Source organism: Salvelinus namaycush, chromosome 1, assembly GCF_016432855.1.
Source record: "Salvelinus namaycush isolate Seneca chromosome 1, SaNama_1.0, whole genome shotgun sequence".
Taxonomy (NCBI): domain Eukaryota; kingdom Metazoa; phylum Chordata; class Actinopteri; order Salmoniformes; family Salmonidae; genus Salvelinus; species Salvelinus namaycush.
The window spans coordinates 4,877,688-4,889,516 of record NC_052307.1 but is presented as its reverse complement, the minus strand read 5'-3'; the positions used below and the strand labels follow the sequence as shown (position 1 = coordinate 4,889,516).

Sequence of the window (11,829 nt, the reverse complement as noted above, 5' to 3'; positions counted from 1 at the left end):
CTTGTGTGCGGCTGCTCGGCCATGGAAACCCATTTCATGAAACTCCCGACGAACAGTTATTGTGCTGACGTTGCTTCCAGAGGCAGTTTGGAACGGAGTGTTGCCACCGAGGACAGACGAGTTTTACACGCTACATGCTTAAGCACTCGGCGGTCCCGTTCTTTGAGCTTGTGAGGCCTACCACTTTGCGGCTGAGCCGTTGTTGACCGGGGCAGCTCTACCAGGGCATAAATTTGACAAACTGACTTGTTGGAAAGGTGGCATCCTATGATGGTGCCACGTTGAAATTCTCTGAGCTCTTCAGTAAAGCATTGGCAGTAGAATGGCCTGTCTATGGAGAATGCATGGCTGTGTGCTCGATTTTATACACCTATCAGCAACGGGTATTGCTCAAATAGCCGAATCCACAAATTTGAAGGGGTGTCCACATACGTTTTTATATATAGTGTATGTATGTATGTATGTATGTATGTATGTATGTATGTATGTATGTATGTATGTATGTATGTATGTATGTATGTATGTATAGTCTATTCAAGTTTTCTCGTCGATGTACTGCGCAGTCTGTCTGTGCACCATTCCGGGCTGCGTTAGGGGTCAGGGATGAGGAGCCGCAGGGTCACACACGGGGGGAGTATTTGGGGTTTCTTGGCACCTCGGTGAAAGATTTGAGCTCGTAAGGGATCCCCGTGTCCACCTCGATGGACTTGCGGGAGAATAGCAGCCGGATATCGTTGTGCAGGTAAATCTTCCCAGATTTAGAGCTCTGGAATCTACAGAGTCAAGAGAAAACAAAGAAGAAGAAGCATCACCGTTAGTAGCCTGTGTAAAGCTACTCTACTGAAACAAGGCACTGACCAGAAGCCTCACCGTCAGTAGCCTGTGTAAAGCTACTCTACTGAAACAAGGCACTGACCAGCAAACAATCCTAAAGACATTAAGTAAATTATTACATTAGAAAACATTTTAAAATGCCTGCATTTGAAATGCTATAAAATTAATCTTGGTTTCATACAAACAAAGCAAACAACAAACATATGAATGGGTGGGAATGGATGGATGGAGATGGATGGGTGGGAATGGATGGAGATGGATGGGAATGGATGGATGGAGATGGATGGGTGGGAATGGATGGAGATGGATGGGTGGGAATGGATGGATGGAGATGGATGGGTGGGAATGGATGGATGGAGATGGATGGATGGAGATGGATGGGAATGGATGGATGGAGATGGATGGGTGGGAATGGATGGATGGAGATGGATGGATGGAATATGGATGGATGGGTGGGATATGGATGGATGGATGGATGGAGATGGATGGGTGGGAATGGATGGAGATGGATGGGTGGGAATGGATGGATGGATGGATGGAGATGGATGGATGGGAATGGATGGATGGATGGAGATGGATGGATGGGAATGGATGGAGATGGATATGGATGGATGGAGATGGATGGGTGGAGATGGATGGATGGGTGGAGATGGATGGATGGATGGACAGACATTCCTAACAAAGATATTGCACATGCCATACAAACTGTGCAGAAAAATACAATTTCCACAACAAACTGAACCTTAAAGGGATAATCCACCCCAAAGAACAAATTCCTATGATTAACAGTGTTAAATAACACTAGTATGTGAAAACAATATTTTTTGTGAACAAACTTTTCATTGAGTCATTATTACAAGGTTGGTAGCAACATGTGCAAATTGGTGTGGAAATCTATTGCTGCTCAAGTCGACTACAAAACCCACAATGCAATGCTCTCTCTCTGGGCTGGATGGCTAGTTAGCAAACGTGGCTACACACAATAATACCAAAGTCAATATTAGCATGTCAAGTAACTACCTTAGCTGTACCATCACCTAAACAAACTGCACTATCAATCACAAAGAGTTTAACTCGCAGTTCCTCTCAGCCCAGAGCGTATGCAGAGTACGTTGCTATGGCAACAACGACCCTTTTCCAATGTTTTCCCACAGACACATTGGGTACATTGGGAGACGGTATTTGAAGGAGAATTTGAAGGAGAAACTAAATTGACTAGACAAGTATGCCCATACCATATATTGGCTGATTTAGCAATCTGGAGTCCAGGTAATTGTTTTAAAAGCGTTTTGACGAGAACCATGTACAGTGCCTTCAGAAAGTATTCACAGCCCTTGACTTGTTCCACATTTTGTTGTAGTATTACAAACTGAACTCCAAATGGATTAAATTGAGATTTATTTGTCACTGGCCTATACAAAATAGCCAATAATATCAAAACGGAATGATGTTTTTCTAAATTTGTACAAATTAATAAAACATGAAAAGCTGAAATGTCTTGAGTCAATAAGTATTCAACCCCTTTGTCATGGAAAGCCTAAACGAGTTCAGGAGTAAACATGTACTTAACAAGTCACATTAAGGTGCATGGACTCAGTCTGTGTGTGATAAGTGTTTAACATCCTTTTTTTAGGACTACTCTCATCTCTGTACCCCACACATACAGATAATTGTAAGGTCCCTCAGTCGAGCAGTGAATTTCAAACACAGATTCAGCCACAAAGACCATTCAACATTTTCCAAAGCCTCAAAGAAGGGCACCTATTGGTAGATGGGTAAAATAAAAAATAAAAAAGCCAACATTGAATATACCTTTGAGCATGGTGAAGTTATTAATTACACTTTGGATGGTGTATCAATACACCCAGTCACTACAAAGATACAGGCGTCCTTCCTAACTCAGTTGTCGGAGAGGAAGGAAACCACTCAGGGATTTCTACATGACGACAATGGTGACTTTAAAACAGTTGCAGAGTTTAATGGCTGTGATAGGAGAAAACTGAGGATGGATCAACAACATTGTAGTTACTCCACAATACTTAAGTAAGGAAAACCTTGTTCAGTCTGGGAGATGAATTCACCTTTCAGCAGGAATGACCTAAAACACAAGGTCAAATCTACACTGGAGTTGCTTACCAAGAAGACATTGACTGTTCCTGAGTGGCCGACTTACAGTTCTCCTTAAAAATCTACGGCAAGACCTGAAAATGGCTGTCTAGCCATGATCAACAACCAATTTGACAGAGCTTGAAGAATTGTCTAAAGAATAAATGGCCAAATATTGTACAATCCAGGTGTGGAAGGCTCTTAGAGACCCAGAAATACTCACAGCTGTAATCGATGCCAAAAGGTGATTCTAACATGTATTGATTTAGGGGTGTGAATACTTAAATGAGATATTTCTGTATTACATTTTCAATACATTTGCAAGAATTTCCCAAAACATGTTTTCATTATTGGATAGTGTGTAGATGGGCGAGAGAAAAAAAAAATATTGAATCCATTTTGAATTCAGGCTGTAAAACAACAAAATGTGCAACAAGTCAAAGGGTGTGAAGACTTTCTGAGGGCACTGTAGCTATGACACGTTCCTACACAATTTTCTGATTTCACAGACTGACCACTTAGAAGTTAAGCCATGGGGTAAATTTGTTCTAGAACCACTGATAGAACATAGGCGTTCACTAAATTGACAGGAATTTCATGATTTTTTATTTCTGGGGGTGGATTATCCCTTTAAAAACAAACAGCAAATCACCAGATAGACATACCTGAGGTGTATCAAGTAGCAGAGAATCTTCTTCCTCTCTGTGGGCGTTGCCCTGGGCTCTGTAGGACCCTCCCCATCTGGCCCAGCCTCCTCCACGGGAACCAGGAAGATGCGGTGACGCAGGAAGGTCATGTGATTGACGGGCATGTCCCCAAAGTTATAGGTCACGAGGAACATCTTCACCACAGTTTTATTTGGGTTGAATAAGGTCTGGAGGGAGAGAGAACAGTTTTACAGGGGTTGAATAAGATCTGGAGGGAGCGAGAACAGTTTTATTGGGGTTGAATAAGGTCTGGAGGGAGAGAGAACAGTTTTATTGGGGTTGAATAAGGTCTGGAGGGAGAGAGAACAGTTTTATTGGGGTTGAATAAGGTCTGGAGGGAGAGAGACCAGTTTTATTGGGGTTGAATAAGGTCTGGAGGGAGAGAGAACAGTTTTATTGGGGTTGAATAAGGTCTGGAGGGAGAGAGAACAGTTTTATTGGGGTTAAATAAGGTCTGGAGGGAGAGAGAACAGTTTTACAGGGGTTGAATAAGGTCTGGAGGGAGAGAGAACAGTTTTATTGGGGTTGAATAAGGTCTGGAGGGAGAGAGAACAGTTTTATTGGGGTTGAATAAGGTCTGGAGGGAGAGAGAACAGTTTTATTGGGGTTGAATAAGGTCTGGAGGGAGAGAGACCAGTTTTATTGGGGTTGAATAAGGTCTGGAGGGAGAGAGAACAGTTTTATTGGGGTTGAATAAGGTCTGGAGGGAGAGAGAACAGTTTTATTGGGGTTAAATAAGGTCTGAGGGAGAGAGAACAGTTTTATTGGGGTTGAATAAGGTCTGGAGGGAGAGAGAACAGTTTTATTGGGGTTGAATAAGATCTGGAGGGAGAGAGAACAGTTTTATTGGGGTTGAATAAGGTCTGGAGGGAGAGAGAACAGTTTTATTGGGGTTAAATAAGGTCTGAGGGAGAGAGAACAGTTTTATTGGGGTTGAATAAGGTCTGGAGGGAGAGAGAACAGTTTTATTGGGGTTGAATAAGGTCTGGAGGGAGAGAGAGGGCTAAAGAGGACCATGAGACTCACCACTTGGATGGTCCCTGCTTTGGGTATGCTGTATCCTTTCTTTCCAAGAGGCTCCAAGGAGATCACTCCCTACAACAGAGAGATGAAATGATTTTACATCATCTCTCACACACACACACACACACACACACACACACACACACACACACACACACACACACACACACACACACACACACACACACACACACACACACACACACACACACACACACACACACACACACACACACACACACTAACCAAGAAGGGTGAGGGTGCGCTGTGCTCTGAGATGTCGTAGTAAGTGACGTGTACAGGCAGAGTGGCGTGTTGAGGGCAGTAGGATCCGCTGGCGCCGATCTCTGCTGTGAAGCCCTCGATACGACCCGACGGAGAGAAACGACCCTTCAGGATCGACTCCTGGGGAAGAAACCACGAGGGGGAGAAGTGAGGAGGATCAACACACCGATACTTCCAAAACAGAACGAGCCTCAAGTGGTGCAGGGGTCTAAGGCACTGCATCTCAGTGCTAGAGCCGTCACTACAGACCCTGGTTCGATTCCAGGCTGTATCACAACCAGCTGTGATTGGGATTCCCATGGGAGAGGTTTGCCACGGGAGAGGTTTGCCATGAAGGATTTTACACATTTATTTTATTTCTAAACTCAGCAAAAAAATAAAACGTCCTCTCACTGTCATCTGAGTTTATTTTCAGCAAACTTAACATGTGTAAATATTTGTATGAACATAAGATTCAACAACTGAGACAAACTGAACAAGTTCCACAGACATGTGACTAACAGAAATTGAATAATGTCTCCCTGAACAAAGGGGGGTTCAAAATCAAAAGTAACAGTCAGTATCTGGTGTGGCCACCAGCTGCATTACGTACTGCAGTGCATCTCCTCCTCATGGACTGCACCAGATTTGCCAGTTCTTGCTGTGAGATGTTACCCCACTCTTCCACCAAGGCACCTGCAAATTCCCTGACATTTCTGGGGGGAATGGCCCTAGCCCTCACCCTCCGATCCAACAAGTGCTCAATGGGATTGAGATCCGGGCTCTTCGCTGGCCATGGCAGAACACTGACATTCCTGTCTTGCAGGAAATTACACACAGAACGAGCAGTATGGCTGGTGGCATTGTCATGCTGGAGGGTCATGTCAGGTGGAGCCTGCAGGAAGGGTACCACATGAGGGAGGAGGATGTCCTCCCAGTAACGCACAGCGTTGAGATTGCCTGCAATGACAACAAGCTCAGTCCCATGATGCTGTGACACACCACCCCAGACCATGACGGACCCTCCACCTCCAAATCGATGCTCCTCCAGAGTACAGGCCTCAGAGTAACGCTCATTCCTTCGACGATAAACGCGAATCCGACCATCACCCCTGGTGAGACAAGACCACGACTCGTCAGTAACGAGCACTTTTTGCCAGTCCTGTCTGGTCCAGCGATGGTGGGTTTGTGCCTATAGGCGACGTTATTGCCAGTGATGTCTGGTGAGGACCTGCCTTACAACAGGCCTACAAGCCCTCAGTCCAGCGTCTCTCAGCCTATTACAGACAGTCTGAGCACTGATGGAGGGATTGTGCGTTCCTGGTGTAACTCGGGCAGTTGTTGTTGCCATCCTGTACCGGTACCGCAGGTGTGATGTTCGGATGTACCGATCCTGTGCAGGTCTTGTTACACGTGGTCTGCCACTGCGAGGACGATCAGCTGTCCATTCTGTCTCCCTGTAGCGCTGTCTTGGGTGTCTCGCAGTACAGACATTGCAATTTATTGCTCTGGCCACATCTGCAGTCCTCATGCCTCCTTGCAGCATGCCTAAGGCACGGTCACGCAGATGAGCAGGGACCCTGGGCATCTTTCTTTTGGTGTTTTTCAGAGTCAGTAGAAAGGTCTATTTAGTGTCCTAAGTTTTCATAACTGACCTTAATTGCCTGCCGTCTGTAAGCTGTTAGTGTCTTAACGACCGTTCCACAGGTGCATGTTCATTAATTGTTTATGGTTCATTGAACAAGCATGGGAAACAGTGTTTAAACCCTTTACAATGAAGATCTGTGAAGTTAATCAGATTTTTAAGAATTATCTTTGAAAGACAGGGTGCTGAAAAAGGGACGTTTCTTTTTTTGCTGAGTTTATGTAGGAGCGTATTCAAAGTATGGATAAGAAACCACGAGAGGAAAGAGTGAAGAAGATCAATTACAAAGCACTGCTACTTCTATGGCCATGAGGAATTTTGAAAATATCTCTAAATATTTGGTAGAAACTCAAGTTCTGACAAAATACCTTTATACTTTACGAAACATTTTCACATGGATGGTATGGTAATTGTCAATCGTCTCTTCAGGTAAGAATGTACTGTAATATGTAGTCTATGTTTGCTGGAAATATATTTCAGGTGTCCACAAGCATAGTAAAACAAACAAGTGTGTTATACCTCAAAGTTGCCCAAAAGTGACCGGCTGATTGAGGAAGAGGGCCAGCCTGACCGAGCAGAACGACACAAGGTGTCTGTGCGCCGCCCACTACGCAGCTGTCGACTGCACACACACACACACACACACACGTAAACACACACAGAGAAAACAACAATGGATGGTTTAGCCATGGTTACAGTCACATAATCAAATATAATGTTTTTAAATGAAGGTAGAAAGTCAACATACCTTTTCAGCCTCCTGCTGGTTCTGCTGACTTCTGATACACTCTGAAGGAGGACAAGAACCAGAGAGAGAGACGGACAGAACCAGAGAGAGAGAGAGAGAGACGGACAGAACCAGAGAGAGAGAGAGAGAGACGGACAGAACCAGAGAGAGAGAGAGAGAGACGGACAGAACCAGAGAGAGAGAGAGAGAGAGACGGACAGAACCAGAGAGAGAGAGAGAGAGAGACGGACAGAACCAGAGAGAGAGAGAGAGAGAGACGGACAGAACCAGAGAGAGAGAGAGAGAGAGACGGACAGAACCAGAGAGAGAGAGAGAGAGAGACGGACAGAACCAGAGAGAGAGAGAGAGAGAGACGGACAGAACCAGAGAGAGAGAGAGACGGACAGAACCAGAGAGAGAGAGAGAGAGACGGACAGAACCAGAGAGAGAGAGAGAGAGAGAGACGGACAGAACCAGAGAGAGAGAGAGAGAGAGAGACGGACAGAACCAGAGAGAGAGAGAGACGGACAGAACCAGAGAGAGAGAGAGACGGACAGAACCAGAGAGAGAGACGGACAGAACCAGAGAGAGAGAGGGACAGAACCAGAGAGAGAGAGAGAGAAAGAGAAAACATGGTTTAGTGAAGCACAATCCATCTGGGATCATCCAGTGCTATAAAACATTCATCCTATTGTTATGCTCAAACTGATAATCATCATCCATGTGTCCAACACGGTGTGGTAATAGAATCTACACAAATAGACATTAGATCATTTCATTACAAATGCAACAGCCTACGTAGAGCATCACATAGAGTATCACTCACCAAAACAACATAAAGGAACGAAGGTATACCTGCCTGTGTGTGTCTGTAACAGTGTGTGTGTGTGTGTGTGTGTATCAGAAAGACCAACAGGTCTCTGGGGGGGGGGGGGGGGGGGGGGGCAGAAAGACTAACAGGTCTCTGGGGGGGGGGGGGCAGAAAGATCTGTGTGGTTTGGTAGGGGGGGGTTCTATCTGGGCGAGAGCAGCACAGGCAGGCAGAACACATAGCATAGGGAGAACAATACAGGCTCTCTCAATAGACATTCTGGAGCCACTCGGCTGTCAAATGACTGTTACATTAAAAAAGGGAAGCTGCCTGCCACAATGACACGCCTGACAGCAAAAACTACGAACAGCGTATAGTTTTCTGTGTGTGCTAGTCTGTACCCCTCACCTTGGCATGGGCCCGGCCCTGAGCGTTAGGCAGCAGGTGGTTCCAGAAGGGGGCAGCCTTGGCATCGGTGCCCCTGCAGGAGGCCAGCCCTAAGCCAGGGGCCAGCAGTGCAAGACGGCTCCTCTTAGAGGTAGAGGGGCCCTCATCCTCCGAACACGACTCTGCTGTGTCGCTAGAGGATAGAAGTTTCTTCTTAGCCGGGCAGGGGACCGAGGGGACCCCACGGAACCCGCTGGTGCTGGGGGTCTTCTCCAGGGAGGCCAGCTCGTTGATGGATGCTGTGGTACTGGGATGGGGTGGGGAGGATTTCAGTTCGGCCCCACACTCTCTGCCCTCCCCGGGCCCCTGGGGGTCTGTGTTGAGAAGGTAGTGGGGGGAGCCTGTAGGTCCGAGGTGAGGTCCAGGGGGGTTGGGGGTTTCGAAGGCTCCGAGGGCCCAATAGGAACCCTCGTCACTGCAGGAGTTAGGCTGACACTGTCCTGATGATGAGGAGCCACTACTGCAGCCCTCCCCGGACCCTCCAGGGTCAGGAGGAGGCTCTGTGCTGGGTAACGGGCTGCGGGAACCAAGGGGGCTATGGGGCTCAACCATGGGAGGTGATTTGGGAGACAGCGGAGCCCACGGGTCCGGGACGGGCCTGTCGTGGTTGTGCTGGGCGGGGCGTCGGGCGGGGACGTGGCCGGGGGAGAGGGGTTCAGGTGGGGGGGATCTAGGTGACAGGTCCCCATCTGAGTCTCTGTGATCCACCGTGATGCAGGAGAATACCTGCCCAACCCCCATCCCAACCCCAGGTCCTGGCCCACACAGAACCCCTTCTTCCAGGGCGTCATCATCTCTGTATGTGTCCCCAGCCAGGTGGGGCCATTTGTGGCTAAGCTTGGGCTCCTCCAGGCCCCTCTTGACCCCCGGCCTGGCCATCCGAGGGGCCTGTCCCGGCTGGGCCTCACTCGTCCTGGGGGGGTCGGAGGTTGAGAACCCCCCCAGCTGGGAGAAGATAGAGAGCTGGTAGACCTTCTGGAGACGCAGCTGCTCCTGACCAAAGTGCCTGGAAACCCCGACCATCACCCCGGGATCTGGGCCCTGTGAGGGGGCCGCAGGAGGAGACAGGTCCCCCTCGTCGGATGGAAGCTCCACAGGAGCCAGCTCCTCCTTGCTGCCGCGAGTCAGTTCTACGTGAATGTGCCTCATGGCTGCTTGGGTTCAGAGGTTAGAAGTCAGAGCCTTAGAGCGTCTGAGAGACGTTGTGCAATTAACAGGAAGTCAAGTAGCAGCAGGAACAGGATGTTCTAGAAAGTGCAAGGAGGCTGATGTTCTACAGGAAGAGAGGTCCTATACTTCCTTCTGTGACATCATCAGCACACGGTAAACCAGGAAGTAGAGACGCATAGCACCTGAGAAGAGGAAAAGGTGTGACACACTCAGCAACAAGTTATCAATGATAAAAACAGGACACGCCATCATGGCTAATAACTATCCCACTAATACAATGTAAATGTAAACCAACACGCTTCCTGTCTCACCTCTGTGCCTGATGATACCCTTCTGACCCGTCAACACCTGGCACAACATCAGAAAGCTGTGCCCACAGACTCCTACCACGGTTACCTATCCATCACCACGGTTACGACATGTGGCAGCTAGCACCAGTATCCCCACACAGCCACACGGGAAGGGGCGGGGCTTCAGGAGGAAGAGGAAGTGATGGAAGAGATGGACACAGGAACTACCTACCGCCTGGAGCACTGAGGTTTAATAAAGAACTGGAAACTGTGTCCAACATGTCCGCCCGTTGTTTGAGAGGTAATCTACTCAAGTGCGCATACGCCAATTCATGGACTGTTTATATCCGGGCTGCATCCGGTTTACACAGACTAACATCACATGAGCACTAGCACTCAGTGTGCACAGGGAGCCGTGCAAGCAGCGACGATGTCATCTCGTCACCCAAGAACATTTCAATTATTTGAATCATTCAATATTGCTTTGTGCACAAAGGGGATGACTAAAGTATCTAATTGGAAATGGGTCTTTCTGGACCTGGTGTCAGTTAAACTGCAGTACCTAAGCAAAACTGTAGGAGCAGTCGAAACCGTGCTTCTAGACCAGAACCCTGGCACTTTGGCCTGGAGAGAGAAATTAGAGAGAGAGACAGGCAGAGCGAGACAGAGACATAGTGACAGAGATGGAGACAGAACAAAAGACAGAGAGAGAGAGAGACAGAACAAAAGACAGAGAGAAAGAGACAGAACAAAAGACAGAGAGAGAGAGAGAGACAGACAGACAGAGACAGAGACAGAGAGAAAATAAAAGATAGATTCTCTAAGAAGTGTTGGCTGAAAGTAGCCTACTTTGATTGAGTGGCCTACTCACCAAGGGGGCGGGACGTCAGTGAGGCTGGAGGGTTCCGAGAGGAAGTATTGATGAACACAAACAGGAAGTGACTATCCTAAAGCACCTTCTGTGATTGGCCGACAGCCGGAGACACCCTCCCTCGTCACCTGGGTGCGGGGTGAGACTCAGCGACTGCATCATGACACGGTCATTCCACAGAGAATCCCTAGAGACACGAGAGAGAGAGAGAATTAGCTTCATTAATAAATTAACTGATTGATCAGAGTCAACCTATGGACCATTCTATCAGGACCTTGCAGTGACGGAACCCCTCTGTAGATAATTCAGGCCATCAGTGAATTCCTGAAAATTAGATTTTTTTATTGCAGAGATGAACCAGTCAAATAAGCTGAACCTTTGGACCAGAACATGCTCCCATGAACAAGCTGCTTCCATGACAACCTGCAGCCTTGACAACAGGCCCTTTGTGCTCCCCCACAGAGAGAGAAAGATACTGTTCCAAGAAAACATCCTAGAAGGAAACAAGATGGCCCCTGCAGAAGGTCAACGTGACATGGGCACCATAAAATGTGAACAGAATATAAATGCTGGGATTCCGACAAATGCAGATAAATTATATTTATATTACAGTGATTCAAAATACTACCTCTAACATCTCCTTTTGGCAGAGATGAAATTACCAGCAGATCAGTTTCAACTTCAGTAATGTTGCAACGAGCAACCGATGAACCCTCCAAGTACCATCTTACATGGAATATGGAACACGAGCAAGTTATCATGTGACCTGATGGGAGAAGAGCTGACGATGACAAGATATTTATGAACGGCTGACATATCATATATAAATAGAGAGAGAGAGGTAAAGAGAGGTAAAGAGAGAGAGAGGTAAAGAGAGAGAGAGAGAGAGGTAAAGAGAGAGAGAGAGAGAGAGGTAAAGAGAGAGAGAGAGAGG

At 47.2% G+C, this 11,829-nt stretch overlaps 1 protein-coding gene across 1 annotated transcript in view; it reads right to left on the bottom strand.

The window, feature by feature from the left end:
• Nucleotides 1-482: 482 nt before the first annotated feature.
• Nucleotides 483-11,829, bottom strand: part of LOC120053580 (protein FAM214B) — a 46,156-nt gene continuing 34,809 nt past the window's right edge. The window contains exons 2-9 of the mRNA XM_039000715.1: nt 10,896-11,082; nt 8,526-9,916; nt 7,328-7,368; nt 7,099-7,201; nt 4,917-5,075; nt 4,674-4,742; nt 3,606-3,814; nt 483-773 (exon numbers count right to left, since the gene is read on the bottom strand). Of these exons, the coding sequence (XP_038856643.1) occupies nt 620-773; nt 3,606-3,814; nt 4,674-4,742; nt 4,917-5,075; nt 7,099-7,201; nt 7,328-7,368; nt 8,526-9,713 (1,923 nt within the window). The 5' untranslated portion in view covers nt 9,714-9,916; nt 10,896-11,082 and the 3' untranslated portion in view covers nt 483-619. The remainder of the gene's footprint in view (nt 774-3,605; nt 3,815-4,673; nt 4,743-4,916; nt 5,076-7,098; nt 7,202-7,327; nt 7,369-8,525; nt 9,917-10,895; nt 11,083-11,829) is intronic.